Source organism: Delphinus delphis, chromosome X (assembly GCF_949987515.2).
Source record: "Delphinus delphis chromosome X, mDelDel1.2, whole genome shotgun sequence".
Classification (NCBI taxonomy): domain Eukaryota; kingdom Metazoa; phylum Chordata; class Mammalia; order Artiodactyla; family Delphinidae; genus Delphinus; species Delphinus delphis.
The window spans coordinates 64,583,516-64,611,316 of NC_082704.1; the positions used below are offsets into that span (position 1 = coordinate 64,583,516).

General features: G+C 36.9%; 1 protein-coding gene across 1 annotated transcript in view; it reads left to right on the top strand.

Annotated features, from left to right (window-relative positions):
• The window catches only part of ZDHHC15 (zinc finger DHHC-type palmitoyltransferase 15), a 119,715-nt gene that overhangs the window by 71,286 nt on the left and 20,628 nt on the right, over positions 1 to 27,801 (top strand). The window contains exons 8-10 of the mRNA XM_060003058.1: positions 4,292 to 4,424; positions 6,030 to 6,156; positions 19,974 to 20,077. Of these exons, the coding sequence (XP_059859041.1) occupies positions 4,292 to 4,424; positions 6,030 to 6,156; positions 19,974 to 20,077 (364 nt within the window). The remainder of the gene's footprint in view (positions 1 to 4,291; positions 4,425 to 6,029; positions 6,157 to 19,973; positions 20,078 to 27,801) is intronic.

Below are 27,801 nucleotides of genomic sequence, written 5' to 3' on the forward strand. Positions count from 1 at the left end.
ACAATGTATTTATCTAATCAAGTTTTAAAAATCTACTTCTTACCAATTTTAGATTTGAAAAATGTTGAAACTAATTCTAAATCCCTAGTTTCCTAAGAAAAAGGCTGACAAAGCACTCCCTCGTTGTCAGAAAATACTTTCTAAATCCCTGTTCAAAGGAAGTTGCAAAATTCCTACTGGACAGAAAGATTCATTAACTCATTCAAAATGAAAAGGGAGAGTCTTATTTGAACTTTGTATGACAAACTCTGGGTAGGGTATAAGGAGAACTGAGTTCTAATACTGGCTCTGCTACCTGCTTCACTGGCTCATTGCCAAGATCAAATGAAACATGTTGAGGGACTTCCCTGGCAGTCCGGTGGTTAAGACTTCACCTTCCAATGCAGGGGGTGTGGGTTCGATCCCTGGTCAGGGAGCTAAGATCCCACATGCCTCACGGCCAAAAATCCAAAGCATAAAGCAGAAGCAATATTCTAACAAATTCAATAAATACTTTAAAAATAGTCCACATCAAAAAAAAAAGAAAGAAAGAAATGAGGAAATCATAAGATATTATCCAATGTAAGGTTAAAAGAAAAAGATTAACCTTACACTGGATAATACTTTTAAAACAATGAAACAGATGTTGAAAATATTTTACTTTTCAAAACATGATTTCAATCATTATAATGAAATCTTTTTAAAAATCCTACTTTCACCTTTCTTCTACTTGAAGATATCAGTTATATCCCATCTATTTCCAAAAAATTGAAGGCAGATTTTCAGTTTACATATGTATATGGGGTCTGCAGCAGTATAGTGATTTTTTTTTAATTTCATGCCAATGGACTCCAGAAGATATGTCTTCCCCACATACAACTACAATACAGTTACTAAGACATTATAACCTTACATGATGAGGGCTTTCCAAACTGAACCTGAATAGCAAAAAGCAGATGTGGGCAGAGCTACTGGTTATTACTTTAGGAATTGCACAAGAGCCTGTATAACAGTAATATCTCACCTCAGGGGGAGAGGTGAAGCACATAAATCCTGTGAGTAGAATATAGCTTATAATAAACTGGAGAAAAAAAGGAGAAAGGCAAGGCAGTGAGAGCATAAATAGCTGAGAATATTTAAATTATTAATTAGTGCTTTGATCCCTAGTAGTGTAGAAAATATAGTGTAGAATATTATAGAGGTATGGGCTTTGCATTCTCTCTTCGACTTGCTTAATCAATTCCAATATTTAATAACTTTAAGAATCAAGAATTATATAATGCATATCAAAATCTTCAACTCAGGGATATAAAAGTATAAGCAGAAATGAAGTTTTATCATAAATTGTCCCCAAATACAAAATGCTTCATCATCCTGGTGTCTCTTCTTTGGCCCCTTTCCACATCACAGGATCTCTTATCTATTGCCCAGGTTTCCATGACCTTTTTTGCATTCTATTCACACACTAAGCCACTACCATAAAAAAAATCTCCTGCAACCAATTCAGCAGGGAAAGTGTCAGCCTTGGTCTTCACTACAGACTTTACTTGGTCCTTAACAGAGTAGGCTACTGTTTAAAAACTACCCTTTGATAACAGAGTAAACAATGTTGTATTTCAAACATTTTGCCTTTGGCCCTCCTAGTCAGCCAATAATCAAATACCACAATGCCAGCCAGGTGCTGTATGCTTCTTTTACCCTCGAAAGGTAATATCTAGATATGAATTAATCTCCAGAAATGTGCCAGTATTCACAAGAAAGGGGTGAAAATAGCCTTGCCCTTTTCCTATTCCTTCATTTTTTTCTCCACAATAAACTAGCTCATGCCTGACAGATGCCAGGCGAGGAAACCTACCCTGGCTTGCCCTCATAATGAAAAGGGCATTGACAGTTCAGAGAAATGCTTCTTTGCAGTCTCTCCAGCCAGAGAGCACTTTAGTGTGGTTTAAAGATGGCTTTCTCAGTTCAAATTGAGTCTCCCCTAAAATGAAAAGTAAACACTGCCATGTATTTTAAAAGCCATGTATCAAGGAGACTAGCTGTGCTCCTAAGAATAGCAACCTCCATTTGTATGGTACTTTACCATTTTCAAAGCACTTTCATATCTATTATATCATCTTATCCTCACCACAACCTTGTGAACTAGGTAAAGCAGGAATTATTAGACTAATTTAAAGATGATAAAACTGAGGGTCATAGTAGTTAAGTGACTTGCTCAGGATCACCCAGCTTCTAAGTTGCAAAGTGAGAACTTGAACTTGTCTGACTCTTAAGCCCAGTAATCTTAAACACTGTACCATGTCCTACTGCCCATTATGGTCCTACTATAGAGAAGCTCTAGCTCCTTTGAAATAAAGAATTCAGAAGACCATCAGATTGTGGTTCTCCTCTCAATATTAACTTAAAGAGTAGCACTTTGATAGGAAATTGATATTTGACTTATGAAAAAAGTAGTAATATACACCTCCCACACTGGGCCATGAATCTCCTCATAGAGGCTATGAATTCTTTTAGAACTGAGATAATAGGATTAATCTACCAATAACCACTGTTTCTGGTGGTTATTGCTTTGAGTAATTTAACTTGGTTATCTCCTGAGTAGGTGATTTTGAACATGGGGCCATCACCCTCTTCTAACAAAAAAGAAAGTTAAATATTAAGGACTTTATCAAGGGACAACACAGTAGATATGCTTTGGCAGACAGAAGAGAGTTCTATAAGAGCAATTAGGGAAGGGAAAGACTTGCAGCTCAGCCCCTCAGAGTGTGAACTGACTTTATATCAGTCCCTACTGCCCAGCCATTTCCTATTGTCCATTTAAACATGAAAGATAAGAAGTAAAATAAATGTGAGCTTTAAAAGCTTTTAAAAACTTATTAAAAAAGTAGAGATTATGAAAACAAAAACACAGCCAGGCAAAAACCACTACAAAATCTTTCCTATAAATTCAAAACAAAACAAACAAAAACCAATCAAATTCAATTTGGGTGCTTAGGCCAAGATTTTGTAGAGGAATCATTTCAAAAAGGAGCTTCACATAAAAGTTCATGAAGGTCAAAGTCCTTGGTATAGCTATTTCCTGGCGTGCTCTGCCCCCAGGCAAATTTCACCCAGACCACCCCTCAGCTGAAAGCATCTGACTGGTTTACTTCACTTTATCTTCATCCTTCAAACACATACTGTCTGGAAGATTCCCAATATTTCCTTACATCAAAATAAATATAAATCTCCTCTAAGAGACGAAAAAAATCTGTACCATCTGAATTTGCCAAGTGTTTCCAAGCCTTAACGTTCTCCTTCCAAACTGTAGTAGAACTAGATCCTAATGTCAAGGTCCACTTCAACCAAGAATCACCTTTACTACTCAAGAGCATTTGGAAATATTTCAAAGGAATTCATCACACCAAAACAATGATCAACACAGGAAAGGGGGAAATAAAGAAAAGTCTTTCTCCCAACTGCTTACTCCAAAATTGAAAATGTTTTCTAATATTCTCTTCAGAAGACAAAATGTTACATGCTGTGCATGCTATAAAACTTTAGAAAATTCATTCTAGTCTGGGGCTGCTTTAAAAAAATAAAACTGTTGCCATATGGAAAATGAGATGTCCCAGCTAACTATAAAAATCTTTAGCTACCTACTTTTACAATTACCTGTCAAATCTTGCATGATTTTACTGTCTAAACAGCTGTTTCACAGGATGTAATATACCAGCACATTCTACTTCAACTATAAAAAACAACCACACAAAATTTGCAGTAGCTTTAAAATCAAGTCGACTTAGAAGTAGAACATTTTAAAATTCTACCTATGTGTTTTAGCTTCCTACATATATCACTATGACATTTTTAGCACACATATATCCAAAGAAACATGACATATAAAGTATTCCAGAATAACCCACCTTGAAACAAGAGGATGAACCATATGACCTCAAGATCACCTCTAGCCAATGACTCAAAATTTACAAACTAAATGGAATACAAGCTTAAGAGGTTGCATACCAGTTGTGGCTTCAGTATACTCTTTTAACCTTACCCTTTTCTAATTGGTACATTATATACTCTATTTTACACTGAACTGCACTTAAGCAAAGATCCATTTTAGGCTGTGTAGGCTGATAGCATATCCATAATAAGGTATGGTCATCCACAGAAAGAACTGTTTTGTAAAAATTTTACAAAATCTACTTTTTTAATTACAGCTAGACATTTTATACATATGGAAGAAAGTACTAACCTATACAGAAAAACTAGCCAAACCTTATGACTTTAATCCTTTGTTTCTGTTTGTTTATTATTTCTTTTCTAGGGGGAATTGCCCAGTGTTCGCTCTAAGTTCCATGTCCTTTTTCTCCTCTTTGTGGCCTGCATGTTTTTTGTCAGCCTTGTGATTCTCTTTGGTTACCATTGTTGGCTTGTCAGCAGAAACAAAACCACCTTAGGTAAGACTGGATATTAAGGCTAGGAAAAAAACATATGACTGTATATCCCTGTGACCTATGGATTGTTCCTAAGGAAGAGAGAAACTTCCAATGAAACATTTCACCTGCAGTGACATCTCTTTGCCTCCAAACGGAAACAGATGTAAACATGTTTTACCAAACTGGAGAGCCATAGTGAATGAAGCTTACAGACTAAAGAGAACATTAGTGAATAAAACCTCACACAAAACCAAAAATAACCATTGCTTTTTATAGTTCATTCTGGGTAATAGTTCTCCAGATTTACAGCTTGAAAATTTTGAAAGGATGTTCACATAAGGAAGTGAAGGAAAGAATCAGTACAGAAGGGAGCATCAGAAGGAGGAAGTCAAGGTCAATAAAGATAGAAAAATCTAATTTATTGAACACTTCTAAAAACAGAGTCCTGAGAAAAAATCCAAACCAACAAATAATTGAATATCTACAGTTATCAAGGAGCTGTGTAGGGACTGTGGGAATGAGATAAACACATTGAACAAGTGAGTCTCTAGAAAATGAGCACAAGAAATGAAAATTTTTCTCTGAAAATTTTTCCACTACTCTATATTCTCGGCTTTTATTTGGAGAATTGCATTTCTGATGGATCCAGTGCAATAATCGTTTTCATGGTGAAACAAATATTTATACTGTACACAAATCAATGCATGAGGGTTAAGGAGAAAGTGTCCAAATACTGAATGTTTAGCTAAGATAAATTTGAGGAAAGTATAGTACAAAAGCCACTATACTTTTGGAATTCATTTGCTAATAATGATAACAGCTAAGAACGTATTTGCACTTATTTTCTAAACCAAATATATATGTAGCACTTAGTTGCTAGGGTAGTAGATTAGCATATTTGGCTTAGAGATCAGCTACAACCTAGAAAAGTACTAAAAGCTTCATGATAACACAATCTGAAAACAAAGAACAAAAGGGAAATGGTCAGATGCAGCCAGAGTCCAACAGTGAAAGTGTTTGCTTAATGGGATAAATGTGTATCTAAAAATAATGTGCACTAACATGGTCCAATTTCTCATAGTCGTTGAGGTGATTATAGTTCACCCATTGACATTTTTTCTGGAGTAAAACTCAATTTCTTACATTGCAGGCTTCAGTGTGAACATGTTCATTTCTGAAATGTTTCAAAACCAAATCAATGTCATTACCATCTCTTTATGCGTCATTACTTTCATCCCAGCTCTAAATATAGAGACCATTTGGCTGTTACTGCCATTTAGATTCAAATAAAGTGCTGTTAGATTTGTTCTTTCACTCCTTACATGCAGTACAAACTACATACTACCCCTATGACTGTTCAATTATTTCTACCATCATGTGTTTCTTCTGCATTTTTTTTAAAAAGAGTGTACCAATTCTTTATGTTTAATAACAAACTTACTTTGTATTAAAGTGATTAAGCTGGTTTTTACCAAGTAATTTAGCAATAACTAAGAATGAGGGGCCTGTGCTACCACAGCAAAAAATATTGTAGAAGCAAGTCACATTCATGGAGAACTGTAAAATTGTAATGGTCCTGATTATTGCTCTCTTCTTCTTTTCTTCAACTTCCCTACCCCACCATAGAGGCCTTCTGTACTCCAGTGTTTACAAGTGGCCCAGAGAAAAATGGGTTCAACCTTGGCTTCATCAAAAATATCCAGCAGGTGTTTGGAGATAACAAGAAGTTCTGGTTAATACCTATTGGGTCCAGGTAGGTAACTATTACCACTGAAAGAAGTTGATGCTGGACCATGCCTTGAAGTAGCAAATTCAATTTTGACTGTATTATGCACTAGATATCTGTCCAATGTAAAACTGTATTTCCCGTGTTTTTCATTACTAGGTTAGTAAAGATAAATCAGGTGGTGAGGGCATGATACAATAAGCATTCTCATGCTTTGTGTGTAGCAGTGTAAACTGGTACCAGTCATTTGTAAATGAATTTGGATTGTAAACAACTCTGTTGTTTTTCTTCTGTATGTATTTGTACATATTTTTAATCACAGTATACATACCACTTTGAACTTTACATTTTTCACTTAAAATATAGTAATCATTTCCCCTTATTGTGACATAGTCTTTATTTTTTAAATTTATTTATTTTTGGCTGCATTGGGTCTTCATTGCTGTGCACAGGCTTTCTCTAGTTGCGGCAAGCAGGGGCTACTACTCTTCATTGTGGTGGCTTCTTTTGTTGCGGAGCATGGGCTCCAGGCACATGGGCTTCAGTAGTTGTGCATGTGGGCTCAGTAGTTGTGGCTCACGGGTTCTAGAGGTCAGGCTCAGTAGTTGTGGCACACAGGCCTAGCTGCTCTGTGGCATGTGGGATACTCCCAGACCAGGGATTGAGCCCGTGTCCCCTGCATTGGCAGGCAGATTCCCAACCACTGCGCTACCAGGGAAGCCCTGTGACATAGTCTTTATAACCATTACTTTTAACTGTATCATATTCCAGCCAGTGGGGAAATATATATTCCCATAGTTTAGTTTGTTTAGTTTGTTTCCGAATTATTGCCTGGAAATAATGCCACAATGAACATTTTTGTGCCTAGTTTATCTCTAGCTTTAGAATAACTCCCAGAAATGGAATTACTGGAACACTGGACATGGAGATTCTTATGTTTTTTGATATATACAAATATATGGACCTTCTATCCTGTTCCATTGATCTATATTTCTATTTCTATGCTGATACCATACTGTTTTGATGGCTATAGCTTTGTAGTATAGTCTGAAGCCCAGGAGCCTGATTCCTCCAGCTCTGTTTTTCTTTCTCAAGATTGCTTTGGTTATTCGGGGTCTTTTGTGTCTCCATACAAATTTTAAGATTTTTTGTTCTAGTTCTGTGAAAAATGCCATTGGTAATTTTATGGGGATTGCATCAAATCTGTAGATTGCCTTGGGTAGTATAGTCATTTTGACAATATTGATTCTTCCAATCCAAGAATATAGTATATCTTTCCATCTGTTTGTGTCATTCTTCGATTTCGTTCAGCAGCGTCTTATAGTTTTCGGAGTACAGGTCTTTTGCCTCCTTAGGTTTATTCCTAGGTATTTTATCCTTTTTGGTGTGATAGTAAATGGGATTGTTTCTTGAATTTCTCTTTATGATCTTTCATTGTTAGTTTATAGAAAAGCAACAGATTTCTGCGTATTAATTTTGTATCCTGCAACTTTACCAAATTCATTGATTAGTTCTAGTAGTTTTCTGGTGCTATCTTTAGTATTTTTTATGTATAGTATCATGTCATCTGCAAACAGTGATAGTTTAACTTCTTCTTTACCAATTTGGATTCCTTTTATTTATTTTCCTTCTCTTATTACTATAGCTAGTACTTCCAAAAGTATGTTGAATAAAAGTGGTGAGAGTGGACATCCTTGTCTTGTTCCTGATCTTGGAGGAAATGCTTTTAGCTTTTCACCGTTGAGTAGGATGTTAGCTGTAGGTTTGTCATATATGGGCTTTACTATGTTGAGGTATCTTCCTTCTATGCCCACTTTCTGGAGAGATTTTATCATAAATAGGTGTTGAATTTTGTCAAAAGCTTTTTCTGCACCTATTGAGATGATCATATGGTTTTTAGTCTTCAATTTGTTGATGTGGTGTATCACACTGATTGATTTGTGGATATTGAAGAATCCTTACATCCCTGAGATAAATCCCACTTGATTATGCTGTATGATCCTTTTAATGTATTGTTGGATTCAGATTGTAAGTGTTTTGTTGAGGATTTTTGCATCTATGTTCATCAGTGATATTGGCCTGTAATTTTCTTTTTTGTGGTATCTTTATCTGGTTTTAGTATCAGGGTAATGGAGTTTCCTTAAGAAACTAAGAATAGAGCTGCCATATGATCCTGCAATCCCACTCCTGGGCATATATCCAGAGAAAAACATAGTCTGAAAGGATACATGCACCCCAATATTCACTGCAGCACCGAGACATGGAAGCAACCTAAATATCTATAGACAGATGAATGGATAAAGCAGTTGTGGTACATATACACAATGGAATATTACTCAGCCATTAAAAAGAATGAAATAATGCCATTTGCAGCCACATAGATGGACTTAGAGATTGTCATACTAGGTAAAGTAAGTCAGACAGAGAAAGAGAAATATCGTATGATATCAATTATGTGTAATCTAAAAATAATGATACAGATGAACTTATTTACAAAACAGAAACAGACTCACAGACTCAGAGAACAAACTTATGGTTACCAGGAGCAAAGTGGGGGGGGGGAGATAGGGAGTTTGGGATTAACAAAAAAAATTGTATATCACTATATTGTACATCTGTAACTTATATAATATTGTACATCAACTATACAACAATTAAAAATAAAATAATTTATAAATGAAAAAAACAAATATATGGAGAAGAAAAACAACAGAGGGGAAATATACCCCCAAAATGCTCTAAGTGGTATGGGCAACAGTCTTAGAAATTATTTTTTTTGTCTCCACTTTTCATATTTTGGGATTAAATGTTTATATTACTTTCATGGAGGGAAAAGTTAAAGTTTTAAATTTAAACAAGAACAAAAAGCAAGAACAAACAAAGATTGATTTAGAGATTCTAGGTAATTCTTATAATTGCAACAGGAATGAAGAGAAAGCAATGAAGGAGAGATGAGTTTGTGTCCTCTGAGTGACTTCATGAACCAGATTAAAACTACTATCAACTAAACTAGCTCTAGAGCAAAGCTTATTTATAGGCTTCTTGCAATCCCCTTTAGATCCATTCTTCAGACAGGGATACAGCCATTTGTTCACTTATTTGAGGAAACTTTGCTGGAGTAAGGTGGTAATTAAGAAAGATCTTCTCCTCTTCATTAATTGCCCTAGTAGTTCCTCTGTACCAGTTAGTGTTTACAGGCTCATTTATTTAAAAGCTGTGGTATATCCTATGCCCTGGCTATAAATCACAAGACAAATCTGTGTCAGTGGGTAATGTTGATTAATAACTAATACCAGCAATTATTTGCACCCCACTCACACACATACATACACAAACACACAATATCACTACACCAAAGGGAGGTCTAAAATGAGTCTTCTTTGGAATAAAGAACAAGAGCAAAAATCAAAGCCCACTCATTTATAATCAATATAGTTACATCCTCTGTAGAGAACTGTCAATTCTGGGGTAGGATAATTGCCCCAAGGATCTGCACTCTTAGAAATGCCTCACTTTGGCTCTTTCTCCCAGCTTTTAATAACGTTTCTGCCATACAAGCCAAATAACAGGGCATTCAGCCATTATTATTATCTATCACCAATTCACAGCACCTTATCTCCAGAGAATTCAATGATTCTTTTTTTATTCAAACAGAAAGTCACAAAAATTATAATCATCCTCATCAGTACACTCAGTCCCATGTAATTAATTTTTTTTTCATCTTGATCTTTCGTTAGCACTTTTATGAATTTATCAGTTTTCCATTGGAGTTCTCAAAATGCTTATTCATTCAGTTCAGCAGTATAGTCAGTTACCAGAAACCTGTACTTGTCAGAGTGTTTTCCATGAATTCCTTGAAGATGAAACCCTTTTATAGGAACATTTTTGCAAAAGCATCAGAGTACACCCAGAACTGTCTGTAAATGACAAAAGACTTAAAACTGACCATGGTTAAAGATTTGATGAAAGTTCATGATAATGCAATTGACAAGGAAATTTAGTTATTTCTGAGATATACATTTTAAAGTAATAACTAGAATTATGACTTATTATACCAGAACATATAAGATTTTTAGAAATTTCATGTAATGTCTGAAACATCTATATTAACATATTTCCATACAAATAACCCAAAGAAAATTTAGTATTAGTTGTTTTTTGTTTGTTTTTTTATACTGCACGTTCTTATTAGTCATCAATTTTTTTTTTTTCCGGGACGTGGACCTCTCACTGTTGTGGCCTCTCCCGTTGCGGAACACAGGCTCCAGACGTACAGGCTCAGTGGCCATGGCTCACAGGCCCACCTGCTCCGCCACATGTGGGATCTTGCCAGACCAGGGCATGAACCCGTGTCCCCTGCATCAGCAGGTGGACTCTCAACCACTGCGCCACCAGGGAAGCCCTAGTCATCAATTTTATACACATCAGTGTATACATGTCAATCCCAATCGCCAGCACACCATCATCCCCACCCCACCGCAGATTTCACCCCTTGGTGTCCATACATTTGTTCTCTACATCTGTGTCTCAACTTCTGCCCTGAAAACCAGTTCATCTGCACCATTGTTCTAGGTTCCACATACATGTGTTAATATGCGACATTTGTTTTTCTCTTTCTGACTTACTTCACTCTGTATGACAGTCTATAGATCCATCCACGTCTCAACAAATGACTCAATTCGTTCCTTTTTATGGCTGATTAATATTCCATTGTATATATGTACCACATCTTCTTTATCCATTCGCCTGTCGATAGGCATTTTATTTAGCTTGCTTCCATGACCTGGCTATTGTAAATAGTGCTGCAATGAACACTGGGGTGCATGTGTCTTTTTGAATTATGGTTTTCTCTGGGTATATGCCCAGTAGTGGGATTGCTGGATCACATGGTAATTCTATTTTTAGTTTTTTAAGGAACCTCCATACTGTTCTCCATCGTGGCTGTATCAATTTACATTCTCAACAACAGTGCAAGAGGGTCCCCTATTAGCCACACCCTCTCCAGCATTTGTTGTTTGTAGATTTTCTGATGATGCCCATTCTAAATGGTGTGAGGTGATACCTCATTGTACTTTTGATTTGCATTTCTCTAATAATTAGTGATGTTGAGCAGCTTTTCATGTGCTTCTTGGCCATCTGTATGTCTTCTCTGGAGAAATGTCTATTTAGGTCTTCTGCCCTTTTTTTGATTGGGTTGCTTGTTTCTTTAATATTGAGCTGCATGAGCTGTTTATATATTTTGGAGATTAATCCTTTGTCCATTGACTCGTTTGCAAATATTTTCTCCCATTCTGAGGGATGTCTTTTCATCTTGTTTATGGTTTCCCTTGCTGTGCAAAAGCTTTTAAGTTTCATTAGGTCTCACTTGTTTATTTTTGTTTTGATTTCCTTTACTCTAGGAGGTGGGTCAAAAAAGATCTTGCTGTGATTTATGTCTTAGAGTGTTTTTCCTATGTTTTCCTCTAAGAGTTTTATAGTGTCCGGTCTTACATTTAGGTCTCGAATCCATTTTGAGTTTATTTTTCTGTATGGTGTTAGGGAGTGTTCTAATTTCTTTCTTTTACATGTAGCTGTCCAGTTTTCCCAGCACCACTTATTGAAGAGAACATCTTTGTCCATTTTTACCTTTGCCTCCTTTGTCATAGATGAGTTGACCATAAGTGCGTGGGTTTATCTCTGGGCTTTCTATCTTGTTCCATTGATCTGTGTTTCTGTATTCGTGCCAGTACCATATTGTCTTGATTACTGTAGCTTTGTAGTATAGTCTGCAGGGAGGGAGTCTGATTCCTCCAGCTCCATTTTTTTCCCTCAAGACTGCTTTGGCTATTTGGGGTTTTTTGTGTGTCCATACAAATTTTAAGATGATTTGTTTTAGTTCTGTAAAAAATGCCATTGGAGGGCTTCCCTGGTGGTGCAGTGGTTGAGAGTCCGCCTGCCAATGCAGGGGACGCGGGTTCGTGCCCCAGTCCGGGAGGATCCCACGTGCCGCAGAGCGGCTGGGCCCGTGAGCCGTGGCCGCTGGGCCTGCATGTCCGGAGCCTGTGCTCCGCAACAGGAGAGGCCACAACAGTGAGAGGCCCGCGTACAGAAAAAAAAAAAAATGCCATTGGTAATTTGATAGTGATTGCATTGAATCTGTAGATTGCTTTGGGTAGTAGAACCATTTTCACAATATAGATTCTTCCAATCCAAGAACATGGTATATCTCTCCATCTGTTGGTATCATCTTTAATTTCTTTCATCAGTGTCTTATAGCTTTCTGCATACACGTCTTTTGTCTCCCTAGGTAGATTTATTCCTAGGTATTTTATTCTTTATGTTGAAATGGTAAATGGCAGTGTTTCCATAATTTCTCTTTCAGATTTTTCATCATTAGTGTATAGGAATGCAGGAGATCTCTGTGCATTAATTTTGTTTCTTGCAACTTTACCAAATTCATTGATTAACTCTAGTAGTTTTCTGGTGGCATTTTTAGGATTCTCTATGTAAAGTATCATGTCATCAGCAAACAGTGACAGTTTTACATCTTCTTTTCCAATTTGTATTCCTTTTATTTCTTTTTCTTCTCTAATTGCCATGGCTAGGACTTCCAAAGCTTGTTGAATAATAGTGGTGAGAGTGGACATCCTTGTCTTGTTCCTGATCTTAGAGGAAATGCTTTCAGTTTTTCACCATTGAGAATGATGTTTCTGTGGGTTTGTCGTATATGGCCTATATTATGTTGAGGTAGGTTCCTTCTGTGCCCACTTTCTGGAGAGTTTTTGTCATAAATTGATGTTGAATTTTGTAAAAAGCTTTTTCTGCAACTATTGAGATGATCATATGTTTTTATTCTTCAGTTTGTTAATATGGCGTATCACGGTGATTGATTTGTGTATATTGAAGAATCCTTGCAAACCTGGAATAAATCCCACTTGATCATGGTGTATGATCCTTTTAATGGGTTGTTGGATTCTGTTTGCTAGTATTTTGTTGAGGATTTTTGCATGTATATTCGTCAGTGATATTGGCCTGTAATTTTCTCTTTTTTTTTGTAGTGTCTTTGTCTGGTTTTGGTATCAGGGTGATGCTGGCCTCATAAAATGAGTTTGGGAGTGTTCCTTCCTCTGCAATATTTTGGAAGAGTTTGAGAAGGATGGGTGTTAGCTCTTCTCTCAATGTTTGATAGAGTTCTCCTCTGAAGCCATCTGGTCCTGGACTTTTGTTGTTGGAAAATTTTTAATCACAGTTTCAATTTCATTACTTGTGATTTGTCTGTTCATATTTTCTGTTTCTTCCTGGTTCAGTCTTGGAAGGTTATACCTTTCAAATAATTTGTCCATTTCTTCCAGGTTGTCCATCTTATTGGCATAAAGTTGCTTGTAGTAGTCTCGTAGGATGCTTTGTATTTCTGTGGTGTCTGTTTTAACTTTTCCTTTTTCATTTCTAATTTTATTGATTTGAGTCCTCTCCCTCTTTTTCTTGATGAGTCTGGCTAATGGTTGATCAATTTTGTTTATCATCTCAAAGAACCAGCTTTTACTTTTATTGATCTTTGCTATCGTTTCTTTCATTTCCTTTTCATTTATTTCTGATCTGATTTTTATGATTTCTTTCCTTCTGCTAACTTTGGGGTTTTTTTGTTCTTCTTTCTCTAATTGCTTTAGGTGCAAGGTTAGGTTGTTTATTCGAGATGTTTCCTGTTTCTTAAGGTGGGCTTGTATTGCTATAAACTTCCCTCTTAGAACTGCTTTTGCTGCATCCCATAGGTTTTGGGTTGTTGTGTCTCCATTGTCATTTGTTTCTAGGTATTTTTTTATTTCCTCTTTGATTTTTTCAGTGATCACTTCGTTATTAAGTAGTGTATTGTTTAGCCTCCATGTGTTTGTATTTTTTACAGATCTTTTCCTGTAATTGATATCTAGTCTCATAGCGTTGTGGTCGGAAAAGATACTTGATACAATTTCAATTTTCGTAAATTTACCTAGGCTTGATTTGTGACCCAAGATATGATCTATCCTGGAGAATGTTCCATGAGCACTTGAGAAAAATGTGTATTCTGTTGTTTTTTGGATGGAATGTCCTATAGATATCAATTAAGTCCATCTTGTTTAATGTATCATTTAAAGCTTGTGTTTCCTTATTGATTTTCATTTTGGATGATCTGTCCATTGGTGAAAGTGGGGTGTTAAAGTCCCCTACTATAAATGTGTTACAGTCAATTTCCCCTTTTATGGCTGTTAGTATTTGCCTATGTATTGAGGTGCTCCTATGTTGGATGCATAAATATTTACAATTGTTATATCTTCTTCTTGGATCGATCCCTTGATCATTATGTAGTGTCCTTCTTTGTCTCTTCTAATAGTCTTTATTTTAAAGTCTATTTTCTCTGATATGGGAATTGCTACTCCAGCTTTCTTTTGGTTTCCATTTGAATGAAATATCTTTTTCTATCCCCTTACTTTCAGTCTGTATGTGTCTCTAGGTCTGAAGTGGGTCTCTTGTAGACAGCAAATTTATGGGTCTTGTTTTTGTATCCATTCAGCCAATCTGTGTCTTTTGGTGGGAGCATTTAATCCATTTACATTTAAGGTAATTATCGATATGTATGTTCCTATTCCCATTTTCTTAATTGTTTTGGGTTCGTTATTGTAGGTCTTTACCTTCTCTTGTGTTTCTTGCCTGGGAAGTTCCTTTAGCAGTTGTTGTAGAGCTGGTTTGGTGGTGCTGAACTCTCTCAGCTTTTGCTTGTCTGTAAAGGTTTTAGTTTCTCCATTAAATCTGAATGAGATATTTTCTGGGTGGAGTAATCTTGGTTGCAGGTTTTTCTCCTTCATCACTTTAAATATGTCCTGCCAGTCCCTTCTGACTTGCAGAGTTTCTGCTGAAAGATCAGCTGTTAGCCGTCTGGGAATTCCCTTGTGTGTTATTTGTTGTTTTTCCCTCGCTGCTTTTAATATATTTTCTTTTTATTTAATTTTTGACAGTTTGATTAATATGTGTCTCGGCATATTTCTCCTTGGATTTATCCTGTATGGGACTCTCTGTGGTTCCTGGATTTGATTAACTATTTCCTTTCCCATATTAGGGAAGTTTTCAACTATAATCTCTTCAAATATTTTCTCAGTCCCTTTCTTTATCTCTTCTTCTTCTGGAACCCCTATAATTCAAATGTTGGTGCATTTAATGTTGTCCCAGAGGTCTCTGAGACTGTCCTCAGTTCTTTTCATTCTTTTTTCTTTATTCGCTCTGCAGTAGTTATTTCCACTATTTTATCTTCCAGGTCACTTATCCGTTCTTCTGCCTCAGTTATTCTGCTATTAATCCCTTCTAGAGTGTTTTTAATTTCATTTATTGTGTTATTCATCATTGTTTCTTTCATCTTCAGTTCTTCTAGGTCCTTCTTAAATGTTTCTTGCATTATGTCTATTCTATTTCCAAGACTTTGGATCATCTTTACTATCATTATTCTGAATTCTTTTTCAGGTAGACTGCCTATTTCCTCTTCATTTGTTAGGTCTGGTGGGTTTTTATCTTGCTCCTTCATCTGCTGTGTGTTTCTCTGTCTTCTCATTTTGATTATCTTACTGTGTTTGGGGTCTCCTTTTTTCAGGCTGTGAGTTCGTAGTTCCCGTTGTTTTTGGTGTCTGTCCCCAGTGGCTAATGTTGCTTCAGTGGGTTGTGTAGGCTTCCTGGTGGAGAGGACTAGTGCCTGTGTTCTGGTGGATGAGGCTGGATCTTGTCTTTCTGGTCGGCAGGTCCACATCTGGTGGTGTGTTTGGGGTGTCTGTGGACTTATTATGATTTTCGGCAGACTCTCTGCTAATGGGTGGGGTTCTGTTCCTCTCTTGCTAGTTGTTTGGCATAGGGTGTCCAGCACTGTAGCTTGCTGGTCGTTGAGTGAAGCTGGGTGCTGGTGTTGAGATGGAGAGCTCTGGGAGGTTTTCGCCATTTGATATTACGTGGAGCTGGGAGGTCTCTTTTGGACCAGTGTCCTGAAGTTGGCTCTCCCACCTCAGAGGCATAGCACTGACTCCTGGCTGCAGCACCAAGAGCCTTTCATCCACACGGCTCAGAATAAAAGGGAGAAAAAGTAGAAAGAAAGAATTAGTAGAAGTAGAAAGAAAGAAAGAAAGAAGGAAATAAAGAAAGAAAGAAAGAAATGAAAGAAAGAAAGAAAAGAGGCAGGGAGGGAGGGAGGGAGGGAGGGAGGAAGGAAATAAGGAGGGAAGGAAGGAAAAAAAGAAGTAAAGAAGATAAAGTAAAATAAAGTAAGATAAAATATAATAAAGTTATTAAAATAAAAAATAATTATTAAGAGAAAAATAAAACGGATGGATAGAACCCTCGGAGAAATGGTGGAAGCAAAGCTATACAGACAAAGTCTCACACAGAAGCATACACATACACACTCACAAAAAGAGGAAAAGGGGAAAAATTATAAATCTTGCTCTCAAAGTCCACCTCCTCAGTTTGGGATGATTCCTTGTCTATTCATGTATTCCACAGATGCAGGGTACCTCAAGTTGATTGTGGAGATTTACTCCGCTGCTTCTGAGGCTGCTGGGAGAGACTTCCCTTTCTCTTCTTTGTTCTCACAGCTCCCAGGGGCTCAGCTTTGGATTTGGCCCCGCCTCTGCGTGTAGGTCACCGGAGGGCGTCTCTTCTTCACTCAGAGAGGACTGGGTTAAAGGAGCCGCTGAGTCGGGGGCTCTGGCTCACTCAGGCCGGGGGTAGGGAGGGGTAAAGATGCAGGGCGGGCCTGCGGCGGCAGAGGCCAACATGACATTGCACCAGCCTGAGGTGCGCCGTGCGTTCTCCCGGGGAAGTTGTTCCTGGATCCTGGGACCCTGGCAGTGGCGGGCTGCACAGGCTCCCCGGAAGGGGGGTGTGGATAGTAACCTGTGCTCACACACAGGCTTCTTCTTGGCGGCAGCAGCAGCCTTAGCGTCTCATGTCTGTCTCTGTGGTCTGCGCTTTTAGCCACAGCTCACGCCCGTCTCTGGAACTCCTTAAAGCAGCATTCTTAATCCCCTCTCCTCACGCACCAGGAAACAAAGGGGGAAGAAAAAGTCTCTTGCCTCTTCAGCAGGTCCAGACTTTTCTCCGGACTCCCTCCCGTCTAGCCATGGCGCACTAGCCCTCTTCAGGCTGTGTTCATGCCGCCAACCCCAGTCCTCTCCCTGCGCTCCGACTGAAGCCTGAGCCTCAGCTCTCAGCCCCGCCCACCCCGGCAGGGGAGCAGACAAGCCTCTCGGGCTGGTGAGTGCCTGTCTACACCGATCCTCTGTGCAGGAATCTCTCCGCTTTGCCCCCCACAACCCTGTTGCTGTGCTCTCCTCCACGGCTCCGAAGCTTTCCCCTTCCGCCACCTGCAGTCTCCGCCCGTGAAGGGGCTTCCTAGTGTGTGGAAACCTCTCCTCCTTCACAGCTCCCTCCCACTGGTGCAGGTCCCGTCCCTATCCTTTTGTCTCTGTTTATTCTTTTTTCTTTTGCCCTACCCAGATACGTGGGGGGTTTCTTGCCTTTTGGGAGGTCTGAGGCCTTCTGCCAGCGTTCAGTAGGTGTTCTGTAGGATTTGTTCCACGTGTAGATATATTTCTGGTGTATCTGTATCTGTAGGTATTCTTTGATTTCCTCTTTGATTTTTTCAGTGATCTCTCGGTTATTTAGTAACATATTGTTTAGCATCCATGTGTTTGTGTTTTTTACGGTTTTTTTCCCTGTAATTCATTTCTAATGTCATAGCGTTGTGGTGAGAAAAGATGCTTGATATGATTTCAATTTTCTTAAATTTACTGAGGCTTGATTTGTGACCCAAGATGTGATCTATCTGGAGAATGTTCCATGCACACTTGAGAAGAAAGTGTAATCTGCTGTTTTTGGATGGAATGTCCTATAAATATCAAATAAATCTATCTGATCTATTGTGTCATTTAAAGCTTCTGTTTCCTTATTTATTTTCATTTTGGATGATCTGTCCATTGGTGTAAGTGAGGTGTTAAAGTCCCCCACTATTATTGTGTTACTGTTGATTTCCTCTTTTATAGCTGTTAGCAGTTGCCTTATGTATTGAGGTGCTCCTATGTTGGGTGCATGTATATTTATAATTGTTATATCTTCTTCTTGGATTGATCACTTGATCATTATATAGTGTCCTTCCTTGTCTCTTGTAACATTTTTTATTTTAAAGTCTGTTTTATCTGATATGAGTATAGCTACTCCAGCTTTCTTTTGATTTCCATTTTCATGGAATATCTTTTTCCATCTCCTCACTTTCAATCTGTATGTGACCCTAGGTCTGAAGTGGGTCTCTTGTAGACAGCTTATATATGGTTCTTGTTTTTGTATCCATTCATCGAGCCTGTGTCTTTTTGTTGGAGCATTTAATCCATTCACGTTTAAGGTAATTATCGATATGTATGTTCCTGTGACCATTTTCTTAATTGTTTTGGGGTTGTTTTTGTAGGTCCTTTTCTTCTCTTGTGTTTCCCACTTAGAGAAGTTCCTTTAGCATTTGTTGTAGAGCTGGTTTTGTGGTGCTGAATTCTCTCAGCTTATGCTTCTCTGTAAAGCTTTTGATTTCTCCATCGAATGTGAATGAGATCCTTGCTGGGTAGAGTAATCTTAGTTGTAGGTTCTTCCCATTCATCACTTTAAGTATATCATGCCACTCCCTTCTGGCTTGTAGAATTTCTGCTGAGAAATCGGCTGTTAACCTTATGAGAGTTCCCTTGTATGTTATTTGTCATTTTTCCCTTGCTACTTTCCATAATTTTTCTTTGTCTTTAATTTTTGCCAATTTGATTACTATGTGTCTCGGCATGTTTCTCCTTGGGTTTATCCTATATGGGACTCTGGACTTCCTGGACTTGGGTGGCTATTTCCTTTCCCAAGTTAGGGATGTTTTTAAGTATAATCTCTTCAAATATTTTCTCTGTTCCTTTCACTCTCTCTTCTCCTTCTGGGGCCCCTATAATGCAAATGTTGTTGTGTTTGGTGTTGTCCCCGAGGTTTCTTAGGCTGTCTTCATTTCTTTTCATTCTTTTTTCTTTATTCTCTTCCTCAGCAGTGAATTCCACCATTCTGTCTTCCAGGTCCTTTATCCGTTCTTCTGCCTCAGTTATTCTGCTATTGATTCCTTCCAGTGTAGTTTTCATTTCAGTTATTGTATTGTTCATCTCTGTTTGTTTATTCTTTAATTCTTCTAGATCTTTGTTAAACATTTCTTGCATCTTCTTGATCTTTGCCTCCATTCTTTTTCCGAGGTCCTGGATCATCTTCACTATCATTATTCTGAATCATTTTTCTGGAAGGTTGCCTATCTCCACTTCATTTAGTTGTTTTTCTAGGGTTTTTTCTTTTTCCTTCATCTGGTACATAGCCCTCTGTCTTTTCATCTTGTCTATCTTTCTGTGAATGTGGTTTTTGTTCTACAGGCTGCAGGATTGTAGTTCTTCTTCTTCTTCTCTCAGTGATTCTGAATCTGCTCACTTTTCTTTAAAATTTAGAACCAAATCAATAGTATAATGGGATATAAATTGGAATCCTCATCATTAAATTATATTTATGAAGTTTGCTTTATGTGCACTTTGCCATACTGGCCATTGTGGGAAGCAATTAAAGAGTTGCTTAAAAACTAAAAGAGTCAAGACTGATGCAGACAAACAAACAGGTATAGAAATTGAGAGCAGTAGGGCAACTAAATGATGCTATTGTAAGAGCCTATTCCAGAATGGCTTTAGTCAATAAGCTAAATGGTTTAAGTCTTTCTAAGAACCCCACTCCTATTTCTAATAGGGTTATTACCTTCATAAAATGTCTATGTCAGCTGCAGGATCTCACTGCCTTCATTTCCCCACCAGCCCTGGTGATGGACACTCTTTCCCTATGAGGTGTACGAATGAGTCGCAGAACCCATTGCTAGCAAATGAAGAGCCCTGGGAAGAAAATGAGGATGACAACCGAGGTAAGTAGGGTGAGAAGGAAGTCTTTTCTCCACTCAGCAGGCTAATAAAGACTATGTTAACACAACGAATGTAGTGTAATGAGAAAATAGTGTACAGAAAGATTATATAAGCATTTCAACCTCATAAGTGCCCTTTGGATGGAGAAGGGCAAGTATGGCCAGATTTGTTTAGCAAATGTAGGTGGCTTAGGTAGGATTAGATGACAGCTTGGAAGGTTCCTTATCAGCTTTGTGATACTATAATTTATAACCAGTCAGATAAATCAGGAAACATAATAAACAGTGTTGTGCATGTTTGTAAACAATCCGGCCGGTTGTCACTTGGAGTGCTTTTCTTGAATTGATTCAATCAGTGGGTAACAGCTCACCTTTCTCTACCCTGGTTCATGCACATTGGCTAAATTTTCTTTAAAATCTCATTCCCATTCTGCTTTAGAATGGTCTAGTACATGAAAAAATAAATGATAGCATATAGGGGCAAGGCTACACATCCACATAGTATACTTTTCTAAAAGGCAGCCCTCAAAGGAAAAATAAGGAATTAGAACTTTGCCCTCCACCTTTCTCCCACCAGATTATTGAGTCATCTTGAGATTTTTATGAAGAGCTAAAAGTTAAGTTCTCATGTCCTGTAACCCCATTGCCACCTATTCTTTGTCTCCATGCTTACTTCTGTGCCTCTAACATTTGTTTATGTTGTTAATAGCAGACTGGTCCCAATAATACAGTAGCTGACAGAAATTTTGAGTGAGAACTTGTAGTAGTTATTACAGACTGTACCTGGGATGAACGCAGCTGAATAAGGACATGGAAAGGCATTGAGGTGGGGAGCAGAGGTGGGAAACAAGCCTTTCTAAATGTTTCCCCAGTTAGGTGATCTAGTCCCAGCTTCTCTACCTGGAAGTCCAGTTTTAGAGTAAGGCATTGTTACTACGACTAAGGAAGACAAAACAGTCCAAAATCTATAGTTAGAAAAGGAAGGAGTTCTTACCCAGCCCAAAGAACTTATAACACAAGCAGCTCCTTTACCTCACCCTTCTGACTCTTTACTGAAAAACTGATGGTATTTTGACCTACCATCCTTCAGCTATCAGACTTTTACTTACCGTGGTTACAAGTGATAAGAACTTTTATTTTGGTGTTAAGAAATCCAAACTCTAATAGAAATCATAGACTTCTAGGGTCTTAACATGGTTTGAAATATCTCCCCAATGGAAAAAACTATTCATATCTGAGCCTTGTTTTGGCAAGTGGAAAACTTTAATTATAGATGCAGTACCGCATTATAAAGAGGTTATTTTCTTGAAGTAGTTTTCAGTGCCAGACTTTTTAAAAATTAGTCAATCATAAAAAATAGGTACACCATTTTATAGTTTACAAAGGACTTTCATATACTGTTTTTCATATCCTTTGTCTCACAGCTGTCAGGTTAAGTAGGCATTATTATTAATACCATTCCCATTTTATAACTGAGGAGACTAAGATTTGGAGATGTGAGATAACTTTTGCAAGATCACATAGCAAGAAAGAGGCAGAACTTGGACTTAAAGTAAGGCATCCTGATTCCAAATACTGGATTCTTTCCAGTATAATGTTGTATCTGTCCTTTGGACAAATACACATGAGACACAGTGCTGTGACTGCATGCCATCTTACTATATAATTCATTCAACTGCTTCTTACATAAATGGTAAGTCCCAGAGTATAAGCCACCTATAGCTTTAGCAAGAACACTGTACCATCCCAAATAAGTGAGGTGTTTTAAAAGTCCATTGAAAGAGATTCACAACCCTCCTTTATCACCCATTACAGTATCTAACAAATTTAAATATTGGAAAACTCTCCTTTTTCTCTAACACACGTTCTCATGCTGTACTATTTGTCTGATTCTGTGTTATCCTCACTTACCCAAAATTTCTGTGCAAAACTGGTTATATACAAGTAGTCCTTGCACTTTTGACAACTTAGATTCCTGGGAAAGTTACTATAAGTTAAAATTTCGTGTATTGAACTTAATTTCTTTAAGGAATAATATTAGGGTTTCAGTCCTAGCCCCAAATATAATATTTAGTTTACTATAAATTATGTACTTGTACATTATATAATGCAAAGCATTCTAAAATGTATATAAATTGGTAAAATAGGGAAAAAGTGTAACCTGTTTCAAAAATATGTAATATCATAATCAGGAACTATATACAGTCTTTATCTTCTTTAAAATCCCCACCTTAATTTATTTTTTATTACTTTGCATTTTATTTATTTATTTATCTATTTTAATTTATTTTAATAGTAGTATAGTTGATTTATAATGTTGTGTTATTTTCCAGTGTACAACAAAGTGATTTAGGTATGCATACATATAAATCTATTTTTTTCATTCTTTTTCCTTATAGGTTATTACAAAATATTGAGTATAGCTCCCTGTTCTATACAGTAGGTAGGTCCCTGCCTTATTTTAGTACAGCAACATATGAGGTAAAGGAACACCTTTATGAAGTCAAGAGATTTAAAGAGGCTTCTCTGATGAGATTAATGTACACATACATAGAAAAAATGTGCAAATCAAAAGTGACAGATCGATGTATAATTCTGAGGAGATTTTCTTTGACTTTTATGACTTTTTATTAACTTTAACAATAGGAAGAATTCATGAATATACAAATCATTAAAAGTTGTAAAACATATATAGAATAAAATCCCTTTTGACTACTGTTGGCAATTCTGACCCTTTCATCACTTATTACCATAATTTTTCTTCATCATTTTTGGTATGTTCTTCTTTTTTTAATTTAATTTTTATTTTATGTTGGAGTATAGTTGATTTACAATGTTATTTTAGTTTCAGGTATACAGTAAAATGATTCATTTATACATATATATATCCATTCTTTTTCAGATTCTTTTCCTGTATAGGTTATTACAGAATATTGAGTAGACTTCCCTGTGCTGTATACTAGGTCCTCATTGATTATCTATTTTATGTATTGTAGTGGGTATATTTTAATCCCAAACTCCTAATTTATCCCTCCCCCTACCCCAACCTTTCCCCTTTGGTAACCAAAAGTTTGTTTTCGAAGTCTGTGAGTCCGTTTCCATTTTGTAAATAAGTTCATTTGTATCCTTTTTTTAGTTTCCCAAAATAAATGATATCATATGATATTTGTCTTTCTCTGTCTGACTTACTTCACTGAGTATAAGCATCTCTAGGTCCATCAATGTTGCTGTAAACAGCATTATTTCATTCTTTTTTATGGCTGAATAATATTCCACTGTATATATGTACTTCTTTATCCGTTCATCTGTCGATGGACATTTAGGTTGCTTCCATGTCTTGGCTATTGTAAATAGTGTTGCTATGAACATTGGGGTACATATATCTTTTCAAAGTATGCCTCTCTCTGGATATATGCCCTGGAGTGGGATTGCTGGATCATATGGTATTTCTATTTTTAGTTTTCTAAGGAACCTCCATACTGTTCTTTATAGTGGTTGCACCAATTTATATTCCCACCAACAGTGTAGGAGAGTTCCCTTTTCTCCACACCCTCTCCAGCACTTATTGTTTGTAGACTTTTTGAGGATGGCCAGTCTGACCAGTGTGAAGTGAGACCTCAATGTAATTTTGATTTGCATTTCTCTAGTACTTACTAATGTTGAGCATTTTTCCATGTGCTTTTTGGCCACCTGTATGTCTTCGTTGGAGAAATGTCTATTTAGATCTTCTGCCCAGTTTTTAATTGGGTTGTTTGTTTTTTTGATATTGAGCTGCATGTGCTGTTTGTATATTTTGGAGATTAACCCATTATCAGTCACTTTATTTGCAAATATTTTCTCCCATTCTGTGGGTTCTCTGTTCATTTTGTTTATGGTTTCCTTTGCTTTGCAAAAGCTTTTAAGTTTAATTGCTCCCATTTGTTTATGTTTGTTTTTATTTTAGTAATCTAGGAGGTGGATACAAAAAGATATTACTGAGATTTATGTCAAAGAGTGTTCTGCCTATGTTTTCCTCTAAGAGTTTAATAATATCCAGGCTTACATTTAGGTCTTTAATCCATTTTGAGTTTATTTTTGTGTATGGTGTTAGAGAATGTTCTAACTTCGTTCTTTTACATGTAGCTGTCCAGTTTTCCCAGCACCACCTATTGAAGAGACTTTTTCTCCATTGTATATTCTTGCCTCCTTTGTCATGGATTAATTGACCATAGGTGCTTGGGTTTATTTCTGGGCTTTCTATCCTGTTTCATTGATCTATATTTCTATTTAATGCCAGTACCATACTCTTTTGATGAGTGTAGCTTTGTAGTATAGTCTGAAGTCAAGGCGCCTGATTCCTCCAGGTCTGTTTTTCTTTCTCAAGATTATTTGGCTATTCAGGGTCTTTTGTGTCTCCATACAAATTTTAAAATTACTTGTGCTACTTATGTGAAAAACACCATTGGTAATTTGACAGAGATTGCATTGAATCTGTAGATTGCCTTGGGTAGTATAGTCATTTTGACAATATTGATTCTTCCAATCCAAGAACATGAAATATCTTTCCATCTGTTTGTGTCTTCTTCGATTTTTTTCATCAGCATCTTAGAGTTTTCAGAGTACAGGTCTTTTGCCTCCTTAGGTAGGTTTATTCCTAGGTATTTTATTCTTTTTGATGTGTTGGTAAATGGGATTGTTTCCTTAATTTCTCTTTCTGATCTTTCAATGTCAGTGTATAGACATGCAACAGATTTCTGTGTATTAATTTTGGATCCTGCAACTTTACCAACTTTATTGATTAGCTCTAGTAGTTTTCTGGTAGTGCATTTAGGATTTTCTATTTACAGTATCATGTCATCTGCAAAGAGTGACAGTTTTACTTCTTCATTTCCAGTTTGGATTCCTTTTATTTCTTTTTCTTCTCTGATTGCCATGGCTAGGACTTCCAATACTATGTTGAATACAAGTGGCAAGGGTGGATATCCTTATCTTGTTTCTGATTTTAGAGGAAATGCTTTCAGCTTTTCACCATTGAGTATGATGTTAGCTGTGGCTTTGTCATGTATGGTCTTTAGTATGTTGAAGTAAGTTCCCTCTATGCCCACTTTCTCGAGAATTTTTATCATAAATGGGTGTTACATTTTGTCAAAAGCTTTTTCTGCATCTATTGAGATGATCATGTGGTTTTTAGTTTTCAACTTGTTGGTGTTGTGTATCACACTGATTGATTTGTGGATACTGAAAAATCCTTGCATCCCTGCAATAAATCCCACTTGATCATGGTGTACAATCCTTTTAATGTGTTGTTGGATTTGGTTTGCTAGTATTTTGTTGAGGATTTTTGCATCTATGTTCATCAGTGATATTGGCCTGTAATTTTCTTTTTTGTGGTTTCTTTGTCTGGTTTCGGTATCAGAGTGATGGTGACCTCATAGAATGCATTTTGGAGTGTTCCTTCATCTGCAGTATTTTGGGAATAGTTTGAGAAGGATAGGTGTTAACTCTTCTCTAAATGTTTGATAGAATTTGCCTGTGTAGCCATCTGGTCCTGGACTTTTGTTTTGTGGAATTTTTTAAATCATAGTTCCCATTTCAGTACTTGTGATTGGTTTGTTCATATTTTCTATTTTTTCTTGGTTCAGTCTTGGAGGGTTGTTCCTTTCTAAGAATTTGTCCATTTCTTCTAGGTTTTCCATTCTATTGGCATAGAGTTGCTTCTAATAGTCTCCTATGATCCTTTGTATTTCTGCAGTGTCAGTGAGTAACTTCTCCTTTTTCATTTCTAATTTTATCGATTTGAGCCCTCTTCTTTTCTTGATGAGTCTGGCTAAAGGTTTATCAATTTTGTTTATCTTTTCAAAGAACCAGCTTTTAGTTTCAGCAATCTTTTCTATTGTTTTCTTCGTCTCTATTTCATTTATTTCTGCTCTGATCTTTATGATTTCTTTCTGTCTACTCACTTTGGGTTTTCTTTGTTCTTCCTTCTCTAGTTACTTTAGGTGTAGCATTAGGTTGTTTATTTGAGATTTGTCTTGTCTCCTGAGGTAAGATTGTATTGCTATAAACTTCCCTCTTAGAACTGATTTTGCTGCATCCCATAGGTTTTGTGGGGTTTTTGTTTGTTTGTTTGTTGGCTGCACCATACGGCATGCAGGATCTTAATTCCATGACCGGGGATCAAACCCATGCCCCCTGCAGTGGAAGCACGGAGTTTTAACCACTTGATCACCAGAGAAGTCCCTGTGTCCCATAGGTTTTGGATCATCATGTTTTCATTTTCATTTGTCTCTAGGTATTTTTTGATTTCCTCTTTGCTTTCTTCAGTGATCCATTGGTTGTTCAGTCTCCACGTGTTTGTGTTTTTTACAGTTTTTTCCTTGTAGTTGATTTCTATTCTCATAAAGTTGTGGTCAGGAAAGATGCCTGGTATGATTTCAATTGTCTTAAATTTATTGATGCTTGCTTTGTGGCCCAGCATGTGATCTATCCTGGAGAATGTTCTATGTGCACTTAAGAATGTGTATTCTGCTGCTTTTGGATGGAATGCTCTTTAAATATCCATTAGGTCCATGTGGTCTAATGTGTCATTTAATGGCTGTGTTTCCTTATTGATTTCCTGTCTGGGTGATCTGTTCATTGATCTAAGTGGGGTGTTAAAGTCCCTCACTATTATTGTGTTACTGTTGGTTTCTCCTTTCATGGCTGCTAGAATTTGCCTTATATATTGAGGTACTCCTATGTTGGGTGAATATATATTTACAATTGCTGCATCTTCTTCTTGGATTGATCACTTGACCATTATGTAGTGTCCTTTTTTGTCTTTTGTAACAGTCCTTATTTTAAAGTCTATTTTGTCTGATATGAGTATCGCTACTCCAGCTTTCTTTTGATTTCCATTTGCATGGAATACCTTTTTCCATCCCCTCTCTTTCAGTCTGTATGTTTCCCTGGACCTGAAATGGATCTCTTTTAGACAGCCTATATACAGGTCTTGCTTTTGTGTCCTTTCAGCCAGTCTCTGTCTTTTGATTGAAGCATTTAATCCATTTACACTGAAGGTAATTATCGATATGTATATTCTTATTGCCATTTTGTTAATTGTTTTGGATTTTTTTGTAGGTCTTTTCTTCCCCTTCGTCTTTTGTTCTCTTGTGATTTGATGACTATCCATCAACTATTCCATCAACTATCCATGAGTATTCCATCAGCCTGGTTTGAGAATCAGTGGGGAGTTCCAGGTCAGGATCAAGTCCTAGGGTACACAATAATTATGCTCAGCCTATTCCAGTTACTCTATACCAATGTATTAACTATGACAAGAATGATATTTTAAAAGAATCCAGGAGGGAAAAGAACCAAGCTTTCCTTAACTCACCAAAATTTCTTTCTAGCTGTAGCTAATGAGACTGAAAACCAACTCTTTAAATTTGATAATTTTTAATATTCCAGGTGAGATATTTTTTTCAAGTTAAAAAATCTTCATATGAAAAACAAAATTTGCTTGAATTTGCTAATACAACTTTCCAGTGTTAATGATAACCAGGGCTTGGAAGAATTAAACTCCTTGTCAAATGCTGGACACTTATCCAGGAAAATATTGACCTCAGACTCTAGCATATTATATGCTTTATATATAGCATAATTTCCTAGTCCTTTGGGCAAAACTTTTTTTGTATGAGATCATTAGTAACTGCTCAAGGTAGAAGGTTTCTGATTTATTTATTTTCAGTCTGGTAGTTTCTGCTGCT